The sequence below is a fragment of the Marmota flaviventris genome, chromosome 3, assembly GCF_047511675.1.
Source record: "Marmota flaviventris isolate mMarFla1 chromosome 3, mMarFla1.hap1, whole genome shotgun sequence".
Classification (NCBI taxonomy): Eukaryota; Metazoa; Chordata; class Mammalia; order Rodentia; family Sciuridae; genus Marmota; species Marmota flaviventris.
In genome coordinates this window covers 52,912,473-52,928,384 of record NC_092500.1, presented here as the reverse complement: position 1 = coordinate 52,928,384, position 15,912 = coordinate 52,912,473, and the positions used below count along the sequence as shown (strand labels likewise).

General features: G+C 36.5%; 1 protein-coding gene across 1 annotated transcript in view; it reads left to right on the top strand.

The window, feature by feature from the left end:
• The window catches only part of Srgap1 (SLIT-ROBO Rho GTPase activating protein 1), a 285,801-nt gene that overhangs the window by 155,262 nt on the left and 114,627 nt on the right, over positions 1 to 15,912 (top strand). Inside the window, exon 4 of the mRNA XM_027928469.2 lies at positions 1,634 to 1,696. Within this exon, the coding sequence (XP_027784270.1) occupies positions 1,634 to 1,696 (63 nt within the window). The remainder of the gene's footprint in view (positions 1 to 1,633; positions 1,697 to 15,912) is intronic.

The window sequence follows — 15,912 nt, the reverse complement described above, 5'->3', positions numbered from 1 at the left end:
GACTTGGGAGAAATAAAATGAGTTTCAGCTGGCTTCATCTGCCCACTTGTGACTCTCCTTTCACTCTGGAGTGATTCCTAGCCCACAGCCTCACATATCAGGGACCCAGCAAAACATAAAACTCCTCTTATGACCAATTGAGGGATTTTAGAAGCTGTCAAAGCTTAGAAAACAGCAGCACTGTCTTCAGGATCCCCAAGAAAACCCAGTGACAAATGCTGCCAGTAAATTTGAATTTCTCTTTTCTGGTGTCATCTTCCCTCAATATTTTATCTTCCATGAATCTTCAATTCATCACGTTTGGCTTTTTACTGAGTTCTGACCCAAAAACTTTATGTTTGTAGGTGGACTCAATTTCCTTTGAGTCCCAGAATTTTTTAAAGGGTGGTCTATGGCCTTTCCTTTCTGTCCTTTCAGTGGTGACCAGCAGACCACTTAAGCAAATAGAGTAACTATTTCAGCTATTTCAGGCATACAGTATTTCAGCTTGTTCTTAGATTCATTTAACAAGTATTTGTTTGAAGCTTCTTATGGGCAGCAAGGCCAGAGCTAGGTGAGACCAAGAGCTACCTTAACTTCTATGTCCTAGATGCTCACTCACTAAGGCAGAATGGATAAAGATATGACCCCTACCCTCAAAACTGATGTTCCAGTAGGAGGCACATGAATGAACATGTGGATATTCTTGTTACCATCTCACTGCGGATTAATTCTGGTACACAGTTTTTCCATTCTCTGTAGCTGATGACATCGTGAATTCAAAACAGAAAGGAAAAAAAGTTGTTTGAATATGGTTTCCTTTAAACTAACTTACAGATTGTGCTGAAAACAATATTCAAATGCTCTTCTGTCAAACTCTCAGGATGAGCCTAGGGAAGAATATTTTAAATACTGTTTTTCACAGGCAGGGTAGAAGAATGCAACTCTCTGCTTTTGTGTCTTTTAATAAAAAAATAACATTGCAGAAATAAAGTATGTGGATTTTAAGTGAACTTCATCTTACTACTTTGAAAGTGCTTTCTTCAGATTATAGTCAGTCAGATCCATATTTTGGACAGGAGAGTTAATGTCCGCTTTATTTTCAAACTTAGCTTTTTGAGAATTTCACTGCAAAATTCCTTTGTGATGATACCGAGGAGGGAGAGACTGAATGCTGGAGGTCATCTTTAATGACTTTAGCCCTGTTGCTCAACTTTGAAGCCAGCATGATGCTTCACCCTGCTTGCTTTTTATCTCTCTTGAAAATCTGATATGGATGGGATGGGAGCCATCCTGACAGTCCACTTGCCACTTGCTTGCTTCTGTCCATCCTGCATTGCTTAGTATTAAGAAGGGCCATTTGGCTGAAGATGTTTATTATACCAGGGACATGCTGGCTTTATCTCTACATATATACATATATTTTTATATATATACATATTTATATGTGTGTGTGTGTGTGTGTGTGTATGTAGAGAGAGAGGTATGTAGGTATATATATAGAGAGAGAGAGAGAGAAATATGCAGATATATAAATATAAATATATTTATCCTGTTTTCAGTCAGTGGGACTTTTAATATACATATATATAATTTATAAACAAGTTTCTGTTACATTTTCAAATATTCTTTCTTAATTTCTTCTTGATTACAGAGCAAAGAGATTGCATTTCAACTTCATGAAGATTTAATGAAAGTTCTTAATGAGCTTTACACGGTAAGCACTTAATTTTTCTTCTATTGCAAGAATTCTTGGTTTAGCTTTCGGATTTGGAGAAACATTGTTCATTTTATAACTTAATGCAAGCCAGAGTGCCGGTGGGTGCTCTTCTGGTTGAAATATAGGACCAGGTGGATGCGTGCACACCACCATATGCATGTACTGTATTCCTTTGCCTCTCTCCTGATTTGGAAAGACTGCACGCACGCGCACACACACACACACAGAATTAGCATACTTTAAGAAACCAGAGGCAAGGTGCTTTATAGGATATTAGTAAGACATGTTATAATTGGTTGGATTATATGGATCTGTGCACATATTCAATTCCAGAATATTTTGTTAAAAATTGTTGTCATTCTGGGACTTGAGAAATTTAGAGTTGCTTTATTCTGGGTACTTTAATTTCTTTTTCTTTTCTTCTGCTGCCCCTCCCACTTCAGTTCAATTAATTGTTTGGTGAATGGATTAATTTATTAAAATTACTTTTGTGAGATATATATTTTTCCTTTTTTATAATAATTTGCTTTAATTAAAAATATTCTATTTAGGTTATTACATATGATCTTAAGAAATTAAATTATTTAAAATAACATTAGAAGAACTATTTCTAGGGTCTGAGAAGGGTGCAGTGGGAGTAGAAAATGGAAATTAACAATTCACAATATATGCATATTAGGAAATATCCCAGTGTGTCCCATTTAAGTGTACAGTTGATATGTTGATATTATAATAAAATATTTTAAAATAGAAAAACAATTATTTTTAAAACTAATACCAATGATGTAAGTTGGAATTAATGATATGCCATCTAAAATTTTTTTATACTGCATTATCATATTTTTAAACATGTTTTCCTTTCAGAGGTTTTGGGGAACTTTTTATTTTAAAAGAAAATAACATAATGAGAAATGAGAATATAATTTATCCTAATGATAAATATTTACATTTTTATTGCACAAGATTACTTGAATTTTTCTTTAAGAAAAACTAAAACTGAAACATTATTAAAATGTGATTCTTGATTTTTTATTTCAAGTTCTATTTGTTCCTAAAATCCACATGTATAAAATGTGATTTAATGAATTAAATTTTTAATGTTCCACTGATAACTTCTAAATTAAGTTATAAATTAAACTTCTATAAGAGGAGTGATATTTTTACAAAATGAACTTTATTTTTTGTATATGTATGATGAATATGTATTTTTATAAAGCACATTTGCTACCTCCATGTTATAAATTGAATTGATTGACTTCAGCGTGTTAATTCCTCTTTAGAAATGTTAAATTGTACATGTAACCTGCAAACCCCTCATGTTATAAGGTCTATCTATAGTCCAATTAATTTTAAAAAGAGTTTTAGATTATAAAGGCCAATTACCTGTCCATACTTGATATGACTTGTTAATTTCTGACAACTCAAGATATGAGCCATTTCTGGAAGTATTATTATTTAAAAGTTAAATGAGCATTGTGCTTCTGAGACTTCAAGAGAACAAACAGAAATTCTCTTGTTACCTGTCATTGAATTGTTTTAAGATGAGAACTTCATGGTACTTTCCTTGTGGTTCCCTTTGCTTGAACGTTGTTTCATCTAGAAATAGAAACCATCCTTAATACTTTAAAAAATAAACAAGTCTGCTGGTTATCACAGCATTATGGACAAAAGCCTGTTGATATTGGTCTGAAACTAGCCAGAGTAGCAGAACATCAAGGTAAACTTGATCATTGCATGCAAGAAAAGTCAGAAGGAGGGCATGAGAATTATCTCTCAGTGAGGGATGTATAGAGAGAAATTTCTCCTAGATCCATCCCATTGACTGGACTTAGACATTTAGCAGACTTCACGTAGTTGGATCAAGTTCACTAACACTTTCTCAAACCTCTAATCAACACCAGTCTGAAAGCCTGAAGGAGCCAGGTTCCTGGAAAGGCTACCAGGATTTGAGTGACCCTGTCAGAGTCATTTAACTTCTCAGAATCAGTGGAGGAATTAACGGATAGAGAAGAGAGGCAAAGAGGTTTTAATTATGTCATGTGTAGATCACTTTGAGCTCCTGGGGAAATATTTTGCTTTAATCAGAGACACTGTTCAGCCAAGACAAGTGGTCCATTCAACGGAAAAAGAACTACCTTGTCTACCTACCTACCTCTTTCCCCCAAACCCTCCTTCTTTTCCTTTTTCCCTTCTTCCCTCAAACACACCTACTCTTGTTGCTCTAAAAGGAAATGCCCTTTGGTCTTTTCTTGCACTTTATATTCGGATACACAGATTCTTGTTCAGATGAAATCTATGAAGAGTAAGGTGAGTTATGTTTTACACAGTGGACCAAGAGTTCAAGAAGGGTGGTTATCAGCATATTCTGGTTATAAACAAATAAACTGGTTTCATCGTGCATAGAATTTTGTATAGCAGATGATGTATCAATGATTGCTGAAGTTATAGATATAAACCATGTAGCATCTAGGAATTGAGGATGCCATTTAATTGCTTGACAGACAAATATTCACTACTCATTCTCAATCCTTGAAACTCCTTGTGAGTTGAAGGTGAACATTGAGAAATATGCTAGCTGCTTTATACCAGTGGAATATTTTAAGTTATGATCAACTTTAGTGGTAGATGATGGTCTTATGTGTAGGCTTGTTTACTCCAAATTATGGCTTCTACCACAATTGCTGATATTCCAAACTTTGATCAGAAAACTTTATCTCAAATAAAATACAAATGCCCGGGAAGGCAAATAAAAAGAAATGACTTAGGATGACTTCTACTTTAGAACTTAAACTGAATTTGATCAGTTCAGGTTGTCTAAATGATGTGATAGATACATGGTGTGATGAATTATAGATTATATAATAGAACATGAAGTCTGGGCTTGTGAGTAGGAGAAAGAAGATGGTAACTCAGAGTGGTTTCTGAAATAGAAGGAATGGCTTTGAAGTGATGCACCTCCATTTGAATATTTTTGCCCAGTTTTGCTTTTACTTAGGGGGAGGGGGAAAAACGCCTCAAGATAGTGTCAGACCTCCATTTGGATTTTTAAACTACCACCAGGGACAGCCAAAGCAGTTAAGATTAAATCAGCCTTGAGTAACAGAGATGTACTCAAAATAATGGCATGAAAAAAGTAGTTTATATTCTCTCATACATAATAAAAATCCAAAGACGGGCACCCAGAGCTGGTATGTTACAGAAAGTTACATAAAGCCATCTAAAATCAGGCTCCTCTCTCTGATAGGCGGATACTAACACACAATAAGGAAGAGGTAGGGAAGAATAGAAGTACTTTGGATTAGACAAAGGGGAATGAAGGGAAGGGAGAGGGGATAGGAATAGGAAAGACAATAGAATCAATCAGACATAACTTTCATATGTTCACATATGAATGCACAACCAGTATAACTCCACATCACATACAATCACAAAAAATGGAAAGTTATGTTACATGTATTTATGATACGTCAAAACACTTTCTACTTTCATGTATAACTAAAAAGAAAAAATTAAAAAAATCAGACTCCTCCTAATTCACTCTTCAGAGAAGCCCAATTGCAATATTTGTCCTTATGGTTCAATATAGTTCAATAGTTTCTAGAACTTCAGCCATTACCTTTGTGTTCCCTGAAACAGAATGGAGAAAAGAAAGAGGGCTGGCCCCTTGTCTTTCAAGGAGACTTAATGAAAGTCTTACATTACTAAACTTTTGCATTCAGCTTATTTATCAGAATTTAGAACATGGTCCTACCAGGCTGCATGGAGATCTGGAAATTACAGTTTTTAACTAGCTAGCTCATTGCTAACCAGTTTTTTTTTTTTTTATAGGGATTCTGACAATTTGAAAAATAATGGGAGTTATTTATAGATAACTAGTCAATCCTGCCAGAGTGGCTAACATTGATTGTATGTTTATTATGTATGTGTTAGTTTTTGTGCTGTACACATTACTTAAACCATCTTAATTGATATAGTATTGCTAAGAGATGGCTATTCTTGTTATCCTCATTCTACAGAAGAAGAACTTAAGAGCTGAGAGAGGCTTGCCCTAGGTTGTACGGTACATAGGAAAGTGGAATTTCAAGTCTGGATCTGGTTCCAGAGCCTATGTCCTTTACTGTCATTTTACTTCTGTTGCTATAGTTTTGGGGAACCATTTCTAAATAAGATCTCTAAATGTTAATGCCTCCCCCACAACAAAGAATAATTAAGCAGTTTATCACCTGCTCATTTGTATTTTTTAGCATCCATGGCATTAATGTTGCTTTAGTAAAAACGTTTTAAGTGAAAATTTGAACATGTGTCTCAATGGCAACCTGTACTTCTTAGAAATGTTAATTTAAATATCTAACAGATGGAACTCATTGTGCAAAAAAAGTGAAAGGGTAAACCAAATTGTCAGACTCCCTTTTTGAGTCAAATCTGCTAATTCACTTCCTTTTGAGTTGAATACTTAAATGAGAGCTAAAGGATAGAATCAGCTAATTTGAGAGCAAAGAAGCCAGGGAGAGTATTATGCTATAATGAAATAAAAATGACCAAACTGGCAGTCGGCAAACTTGAATCTGAATCCCAGTTACAGTGACAGCTAGCTATGTGGCCCTTGCTGGTCATCTGTATTACTGGGTTCTCTAGAGAAACAGAACCAAATAGAGTATGCAAATGTGAGTGTGTGTACAAGGTGAGGTATTATAAGGAGCTGGCTCTCACAGTTATAGAGGATGAAAAGTCCCAGGATCTGCAGTTGGCAATCTGGAGACCCAGGAGAGCAGTGGTGTTAAGTTCCAGTCCAACTCCACATCTGAAATCAAAAAACCAATGTCCCAGCTCAAAGATCATTACACAGAGAGAATGAATTGTCTCTTAGCCAGCCTTTTTGTTCAATGCAGGCCATCAGTGGATTGCATAAGGCCCAGCTACATTGGGAGGGCATTCTGCTTTATTCAATCTACTGATCCAAATATCAATCTTGTCTGCATACATTTTTACATACAGACCCTGAATATTTTTGACCAAATAATCAGGCACCCCAAGGCCTAGTCAAGTTGACACACAGAATTATCCATCATGGCATTGGATGAGGCATCAGAGAAGGGGAAGGGCCAAGGCTTAAATCACAGCCCTGTCACTTTCTGGGTGCATGTGACCCTTTGCCTCAGTTTTTCATCTGTAAAATGGAGCTCATAATAATGACCAACTCTTAGAGTTAGTAAAAGAATAAACATTGTGAAGACTTATTGATTCATTCAATGCACATTTTTGAATGCTTCCTTTGCCAGGCACTTTTCAATGTACTGGCAATACAGTTGTGAATAAAAACAGACCAAATACTTCCGCTCAGACTTTTATATTCCAATGAGGAGATACAGACAATAAACAAACAACAACAAAAAGTCTAAAATGGCAGGTGTAAGCACTAAGAGGAAGAACAAAGCTGAGTTAATACAGGTTAAGCATCCAGAACAATGCCTGGCACATAGTAGATGCTTACCAAATGTTAGCAGTCAGCGTCATCCTCCTCATCTCTTCCTCGCTATCAGTGGAGTGAGGATGGTACCAACTCACGGAGTAAATGCAAAGATCAAGGCTGATGTTAATATTAATTACAGATGGTTTTCACATATAGACAAGCAGAGTGTTCTTTATCCAAAATGCTTTGAGACCAGAAGTTTTTCAGATTTGAGGGTTTTGTAGATTTTGAAATAGTTGCATAGACTTTACTTGTTGAACATCTTTAGCCAAAAATCCAAAATGCTTCAAAATCCCCCAAATTTTTGAGCATCTTGTCAGCACTCAAAAACTTGGGAAATTCAGGGCTGGGGCTGGGCCTCAGTGGCGGAGTGCTTGCCTAGCTTGCATAAGGCACTGGATTTGATCCTCAGCACTACATAAAAATAAAAAACAAATAAAATAAAGGCATTCTGTCCATCTACAACTACAAAATAAAAAATCAGATGTTGGATTTTCAGAGTAATGATTCTCAATCTATGTGTGTGTGTGGTTTTGTTATTGTTTTTGCTTCAGTGAATATTTGTTCAAAAAGAACAAGGAAGATAACTATTCTAAGAAAACTGAATCAATAGTAAATGTTAGTAGGTCTGTACTGAGGAGTAGGATAGTGAAAGATAAAAATAAACAATGATGACACAAAGGTCACAAGGAGCATTCAAACCAAAATTTTCCTTCATTTAGCCCAGCAAAACATCATCATGAGAACATAATGATTTTTAAGTAATGATTTTTAGCTTGTCCCAATATCAAAATCTCAACAGGGTATGCAATATTCTTTTAATTACAAATCGTAATTTGCAATTATTTGCCCTCCATTAATTCTTTGCCTTGCCTAGGCTCCACAGCATTTTTACAAAATAGAGTTTATGTCCTCAGTAAGCTAATTCTAATAAAGATTAACACAGAAGTCATGATAAATGCACATGAAATTGATTGTTCATTATGTGTCATTGATTATCACACCCTCTGTGCATCGCTGGCACACATGGCTAGCCAGACCTGAGGTCATCCATCTTTAAGTCCCATTAAATCACAAGGAAAAGAGCTGAGAACCAGAAGATTTATTCCACCCTTACCATCAATCAAGCCCATTATCTGTTCATTTCTCACGCCAGCCCTAAGAGGCAGGTATCCTAATTCCAGTTTTATGAACAGGAAACGGGACTCTAAATAATTAGCTCAGGATCACATAGGCAATAAATGACTCTTCTAAAATCTAAACCCAGTTCTGTTTCCAAAGCCCATCGACTCCCCATTAGACAATTATCTAGGGAAGTCTGTGCAGGGGAGGAGAGAAAAGCCGGGATGGATGGAAACTGATCTAAAGAATAGATGGGATTCAAGGTAAAACACCTTTTGCTTATAAAATCTTTTCCAGACTGTTCTATGAGTTACAAAATGGACAAACCCACGTGGTTTTGCATGTTTGGGTTCAATATTAGGATGTGTTCATTCTGGGTACCTCTTAAAGACATACCATTCATTTAGCTTTACTACCTGTGAAGGTGTCAACTTTGCCTGTCAGTGGCTGCTGCTGAGAATCCACTGTCTTGTTCCAGTTGCTTGTTTTCTTTCTTCTGCCTAACAAATGTAAATGGTGGGTAGAACCCATTCCAGAGGCAGCTTCAAACCCAGAGGCTGCCCAGCAATTTGTTCCAGGAGTTTTTAGGGAAACAGAATTGCCAGTGAGCTCAGAATCCACTCTGGCCTTTACAACATAAAAAGAGCTACTTATTTTTTTAGAGGAAAGGTGCTGCTTATTATATTGAGCTCTTCCTTTAAAACTCGGCTCAGAGGACTGTCAAGGACAGCTTTCCATTGGATTCCGTGAGCCTCCCGCAAGCCTGGAGCTAAGGCTTCCTCTCTAAAAAGGAAACAGCCCCAAGGCAAGGTTGAAAAGTCACTGTGAAAGAGCTCCAGACACTTGCCACCTGATATCAGAAGATTTTTCTCTGAGTGAGCCTCAAAGAGGTTTTTATTTTATTTTTTATTTTTTAGTTAAGTATTTATTTTAGCTCAAGGGCATTTCGAGTATTTGAAATATATATTTCTGTAGTGGAAATGAAAATTCTCTCCTTAGCGAGGACTGCAAAAATGTCTGTATCTCAGAACAAAACACTAAACAAAGGGAAATATGGAGTAAAACTTTCATTAAAAAGCTCCCAAATTGTAAACCTCTTTGGAATACTACATCCTCCATGATGCCACCTGGGAAACTTTTTTCCAAACCTATCTATTTCGAGATCATGGGTGGACGAAGTGTTTCCATGGGCTTCGATTGCCAGACACTTGGATGGAAAGAAAGAGGATCATATGACTTCCTGCCAACAACCTCTGAATTCTAATCTTGGCTTTGACACAGACTGACTTTGGGAATTTAACCAACTTCCTTTTTCTGGCCAAATGATTGGATTTTATAAAATTACCATTTCAAGGAACCATAATGACAGCTGTTTGATAAGAACTTTAATGTAGATGTCTCTTAGGACATCTTGTTAATTAATAATGCCAACTGCTCCCTAGCTTCTGCATGGAGTTATTTTCTTAATAAGGTTTGAAACTTAGTTAATGTTGGTGCTTTTGGACCACAGGTATAGTTGTTTATAAGTGTGAACAATATGAACTCCCCTCCCCCCAAAAAATATTTGGCTTAAAAATGAAAATATTAGCCAGGCACAGTGGCGCACACCTGTAATCCCAGTGGCTCAGAGGCTGAGGCAGGAGGATCAAAAGTTCAAAGCCAACCTCAGCAAAAATGAGACTAAAAGTGAGCTAAGCAACTCAGTGAGACTCTTTGTCTCTAAATATAATACAAAATAGGGCTGAAAATGCGGCTCAGTGGTCAAGTGCCCCTGAGTTCAATCCCCAGTAACCACCCTCCACCCCCAACAAAGAAAAGTGTTCAAATAATCTACTAAAACAAAACAAAACAAAAACCTACAAAATATTTCATATTAAGAATCTTTGTCACTGGGCACAGTGGCACATGCCTATAATTCCAGCAGTTCAGGAGGCTGAGGCAGAAAGATCACAAGTTAAAAGCTAGCTTCAGCAACTTAGCAAGGCCCTAAGTAACCCAGTGAGACCCTGTCTCCAAATTTAAAAAAAAAAAAAATTTTTAAAAAAGGGCTGGGGATGTGGCTCAGTGGTAAAGCACCTTTGGATTCAATCCCTGGTCAAAAAAAAGAAAAAAAGAATCTTTGTCAACAGAGTACTTTATCCCACCGATTATGTTCTAAAATATAGTATTATGACTTTTAAATGACTAGGATGCTTTCATGACAGGCATTTTAATCAGAATGGTTTGTTTTTATTGAGTAATTAAGATTCTTAACTTTGTTTACCATTATTCATCAAAGCTTTATATATATATATATATATATATATATATATATATATATATATATATATAAAACATCTGTGATTTAAATATAATACTAAATATATATGACACATGCCAAAACAAAGAATAAATCATGAGCATTTTCCTTAAATTTAATCTCTCAAAATAGGCCAGGAATGTTGACCAATATTAATGTAAAAATATCATGTGAAGCAAATCAAGATCTAAACCAGTTGTACCAGAGGATACAATTAAACCTCTGTTAGTTCATGATTTTCTAACTCACGTGAAAATCTGAATTTAATACTGTTGTAGGCTGATAGAATTTTAGCATTATAGGGGCCTTTAGAAATTATCAAATTAACCTCCTCATTTTGGAAGAATATCACAAAACCCAGAGATATTAAGTGATCTACTAAAACCCCAGAACTAATTTATAGCCAGGCTGGAACTGAACTCAGCCTTTATTTTAATTCAGAAGAGTAAATAGGTTCCTGGGAGGTGTGTGCTGCTGTACCAGTACTGGTTCAGGGTTTTCACCATGGCAGAAGTGCTAAAGTAAGGACATGATAACAACTAACCTTTGTGCCAGGTACTATTTTAAGCATTTTACATAATTAGCTCTTAAAATTCTTGCTGTAGTCCTATGAGGTATGTAAGGCACACAGATATGTGGTACCTTGCCCAAGATCACACAGCAAGGAAGTCTCAGACCAGGCTGAGTCTGTGCTCTTAGCCTAGTACTCTACTCTCTTTTTTATTAGTGAGTATAAGGTAAAGCAGATCATTACAGTTACCCCTCTATATCGATGGGTTCTGCATCTGTGAATTCAACCAACCATAGATCAAAAATATTTGGAAGAAAAATACTTCTCTACTGAACACATAGAGACTTTGTGCTCTTGTTGTTTCCTAAACAATACAGTGTAACTATTTACATAGCATTTACATTGTATTAGGTATTCTAAGTTATGTAGTGATGATTTAAAATATGCAGGAGGATGTGTGTAGGTTATATGAGAATAGTGTGCCCTTTTATATAAGAGGATTGAGCATCAACATAGACTTTGGTACCCAGAAGGGGTTGTAGAACCAAGCCCCTGTGGACAACTGTCACATTCCAACAGACAGCTTCAATCAGAGGGCTGTGGAGATCCAAAGAGAGGATACATTCAGGATTGAGAAAAAAAGCAGAGAGGAAAGGGTCTGGAAAGGGACTTCAAAGGATAGCCAGGCTTTCAGTAACAGGAGAGATGAAAGAAGGTTAAAGGCATGGAAGGAGCAGCCTGAACCAAGGCACAGAGTGAGAAAAAGCACAAGACACATTCATAGAATTTCCCTCTGGAGCCACTGAAGCCACATGGAGGAAGAACAACATCAGGAGTTGAATATTTTCAAGACAGTTACCAAAATGAGATTATAAAAAAAAGCAATAATATGGTCAGACACCCAGTCAAAAATGGTTTGAGAATTCAGAAGGCTTCTTGCACAGATTAACAAAGGCCTCTCACTTTTCTTCTTTTTCTTCTCTTGAATAAATGAAATAAGAAGTATTCTGTTTGAGACATAGAGGCTATGTCTTAAATTCCAAACTATTATTCATTAAAGGAAAGGGATTCCATAGGAGTTTCCATTTTAGTTGAAGTTACAATTTTTTTTTTTATTTTTTTAAGCAGGATCTCACTAAGTCGCTTAGGGTCTTGCTAAATTGCTGAGCCTGGCCTCAAACTTGTGATCCTCCTGCCTTGGCTTTTTGAGTAGCTGGGATGACAGGCATGCCCCAACCAAGCCCAGTTCCAACCTGCAATTCCAAGAATGTGAAGCTTTTTTGATTTTAGGATTCCAAATGTCTTATGTCCTCTGTTTAAATATTTTATAGACTAGACCTTGTAACTTAGATATCTCATGCACACATGAAACATTCAAGATGAGTGAAACATTTTCCTGAAAAGAACTAAATACTTAAAGTTGCAGGTGACTTTGAAATTCTAGTAATTTGGTGGCCTTTCATTATGCATGTGCTTTTCCCTTCAACATTGCTAAATGCTCAAAACTTTTCCTTTGCCACCAAAGGCTATTGTTTAGTCTCTGCTGCCACTGTGTTCATTGTGGCACTGATTAGTATGTATTCGTGTATTCCGTGTGCATGCTTGGGTGTTTTTTTTTTTTTCAGTCGATTAAACTTGTATATCAGTGCCTCTGCAGAATTAATATGAAAACTCCTTTTTGATACAGGAACTTCCTCAACAACCTTCTTTATCATTGACTTTCTCTATTGACTTTTTTGGGCAAGGATTGAGTCTCTTTGTAGCTCAGTTTCTTTGTTACATAAAACAAAGACCATCCCTTTGCTCCCAGCCTCTCAGGTGTCTGAGAATAAGTGAGCATTGCTGGATAGGGCTATTATGTGCTTAACAGATATTTTAGTCTATTCAGGCTGCTTAAAAAAAAAAAAAAAAAAAACCCACAGACCGGAGAGCTTATAAACAAAAGAAATTTATTTATTTTTCACAGTTCTGGAGTCTGGAAAGTCCAAAAATCAAGACATTAGCAGTATCAGTATCTGAAGAGGATTTGCTTTTTGACACTTAGTACCTTCTTGCTGTCTTCACAGGGTGGAAGGGAAAAGAGATCTGTCACAATCCTCTTTTATAAGAGTACTAGTTCCATTCATGAGGGCTCTGCCCCCATGACCTATTCACCTCCACCATGTTCCTCTGCATCACCTAGGAAGTTAGGATCCCAATTGTGAATTTGGAAAGATACAAATATTCAGACCATAGCAAACACAATAGAAGGCTGGGCATGTTTTGGTCAGATTTTTCATTGCTACAACTGAAAGACCCAATCAGAACAATTATATAGGAGAAAAAGTTTATTTGGACTCACGGTTTCAGAGGTCTCAATGCATAGACAGCAGACTTCATTCCTTGGGGCTCAAGGTGAGGCAGGAAAGACATCATGGCGGAAGAATGTGGCAGAGGTAAGCAACTCACATGATGATCAGGAAGCAGAAAGAGCGACTCCACTTGCCAGATACAAATATATACCCCAAAGCCACAGCCCCCCAATCCCTACCTCCTCCAGCCACACTCTATCACTTCAGTTACCACTCAGTTAATCCCTATCAGGGGATTAATTCACTAATTGGGTTAAGGCTCTCACAACCCAATCATTTGTCCTCTAAACCTTCTTCCGTTGTCTCATGTAAGCTTTTGGGGGACACCTCACATCCAAACCATATCAGGCATTTTATTAATTATAATGGCATTCATGAAGACATCACTTGTGCCAACTGGCATTGAAGTATTTGACATGGATTAATTCATTTTAGCTACGTAACAACCTTATAGTTACTATTCCTACTCCAAACCAGAGATCAGAAAACTAAGCAACATGGTAAAAAGCAAAACTAGGATTTGAACCCACACAGCCTGACTTCTAGGTTTAATTACTAGATTGTTCTGAAATGGAATGGATTATCTTCTAAGATAGTGTTCTTTTTTGGAGGGCAGATGCCTAGCAAGTAGGAGAAAGGGGTTGCAACTTATAAAGTTCTACAATTTATGGAATTCAATTATTTGTCAAAAGATTTGTCCCAAATCTCAGAATTGTGTCCTGTCTCTAAGTCAGATAAATAGAGAGTACTAAAAGCACTGTTGCCTCTGCTCTAAAATTGTTATAGGATCATCTCTACTGCGCCTAAGTCATATATACCAAGTGGCTGGAGATGGTTCTTTCAGCAAACATGAAAGTCCTGGGGAAAATACACAGCTCACATAGAGTTCCGACATCCGGGAGCCAGGCATAGTCGGGGTGCCAGGCTACATAGAGGTCTTCATTCTGGAAGCTTCCAGAAGATGCAAACTTCTGAACTCAGTGATAAAAGACAGCGGGGACAGGCATTCCAAGAAGGAGGAGAGTGTGAAGGAAAGCACAGGTGTGTGCCTGTATAGGGAACTCCATCACTTGGGTATGGCAAGTATGAGCAAATGAAAAAATAAATGGAGCATTACATTGGGCATTCAAAGTCCCCTGCCCTTGCCACTCTCTCTTTATCTCACCACAGTGAAATCATTTTTTTAAATTTTTTTCTTTTTAGTTGTTGATGGACCTTTATTTTATTCATTTATTTATATGTTGTTCTGAGAATCGAACCCAGTGCCTCACACGTGCTAGGCAAGCGCTCTACCACTGAACCCCGACCCCAGCCCCCATAGTGAAATCTTGAGAGACAAGTGAAGGAAAATAATCTTTCACAAAATTAGAATGTATTGAATAAAATAATATTTATTTCACAGGACAGTCTTTGGTAATTGTAATGTAGGTTCGTATTATAGTATTATGCCAAATTGTTAATTATGCTTATGCAAAGTTGTCTTTTGAACCAAAGAATAGTATAAACTAATAAAAAAAATAATTGGATTTTTAGTAGTATAATATTAGTGAAATCACATAGGACAAGGCCTACTTGTGGTACATAGTAGGGAGCTTCAGAAATTTTTTGTTGAATATGTATGTCCATCAGAAGTTCCTTAGACCATAAGCAAAACTAATAACCACATTTATGACTCAAAACCTTAAATTAGAAACTGTCTCTAATACTTCTAGAAATAGAGCAAGCTCAGATTAAGATTAATAAATACAGTTTACTCATTAAAAATAGAAACATTTTCTTTTTAATGAGGCATAAAATAATTTCATTAGATAGTTTTATTAAAGTAGCAAAATCTTATGAAACTAATTATAATTTATATTAGTGTTTCAAAATTATTGTTCAGTTTAACATTTTGAAAATGACTAATGCCCTATTTTACCTTAAATTTAACAAATCAAAAATAGAAGCGTGTTGCATATCAGTATGTCAGCCCTACACCTAGCAGAACCTTCCTGAGTTTTTCTCCTTAATGAGCACTTGATGATTGATCAATAATCAGTTGGGGAGCTAATTAAAGCCACTAGAGTGATAGATGGCCCTGAGTAAGGTTCATCAATATAGCAGTATGCTAGACAGACTATGGGGACATTGTTCATTTGGGAGTATTTTCTGTAAGGCAAGGCAGCCGAGTTATGGTCTCAGAGCCCCATGGAGAATTCTAGAGAATCTTCTATCCCTGGCATAGCATAGTGTACTGTTTGCTGTCTCAAGTCAACAGAAGCAGAAGGAGATAATTAGTATAATTTGTTATTACACTTGTGTTTCTTTTAGGTTAAAATTTATCTGCCATCTACCCTGACACTAAAAAAAAAACAAAGGCCCCTTTAACCACTAAGAAGTGTATGTATTTCCCCAAATGATAAATCTGTATAGTATTGTTACAATTCAGATTCATAACTAAAATCCTGGAGTCAGTAGAAC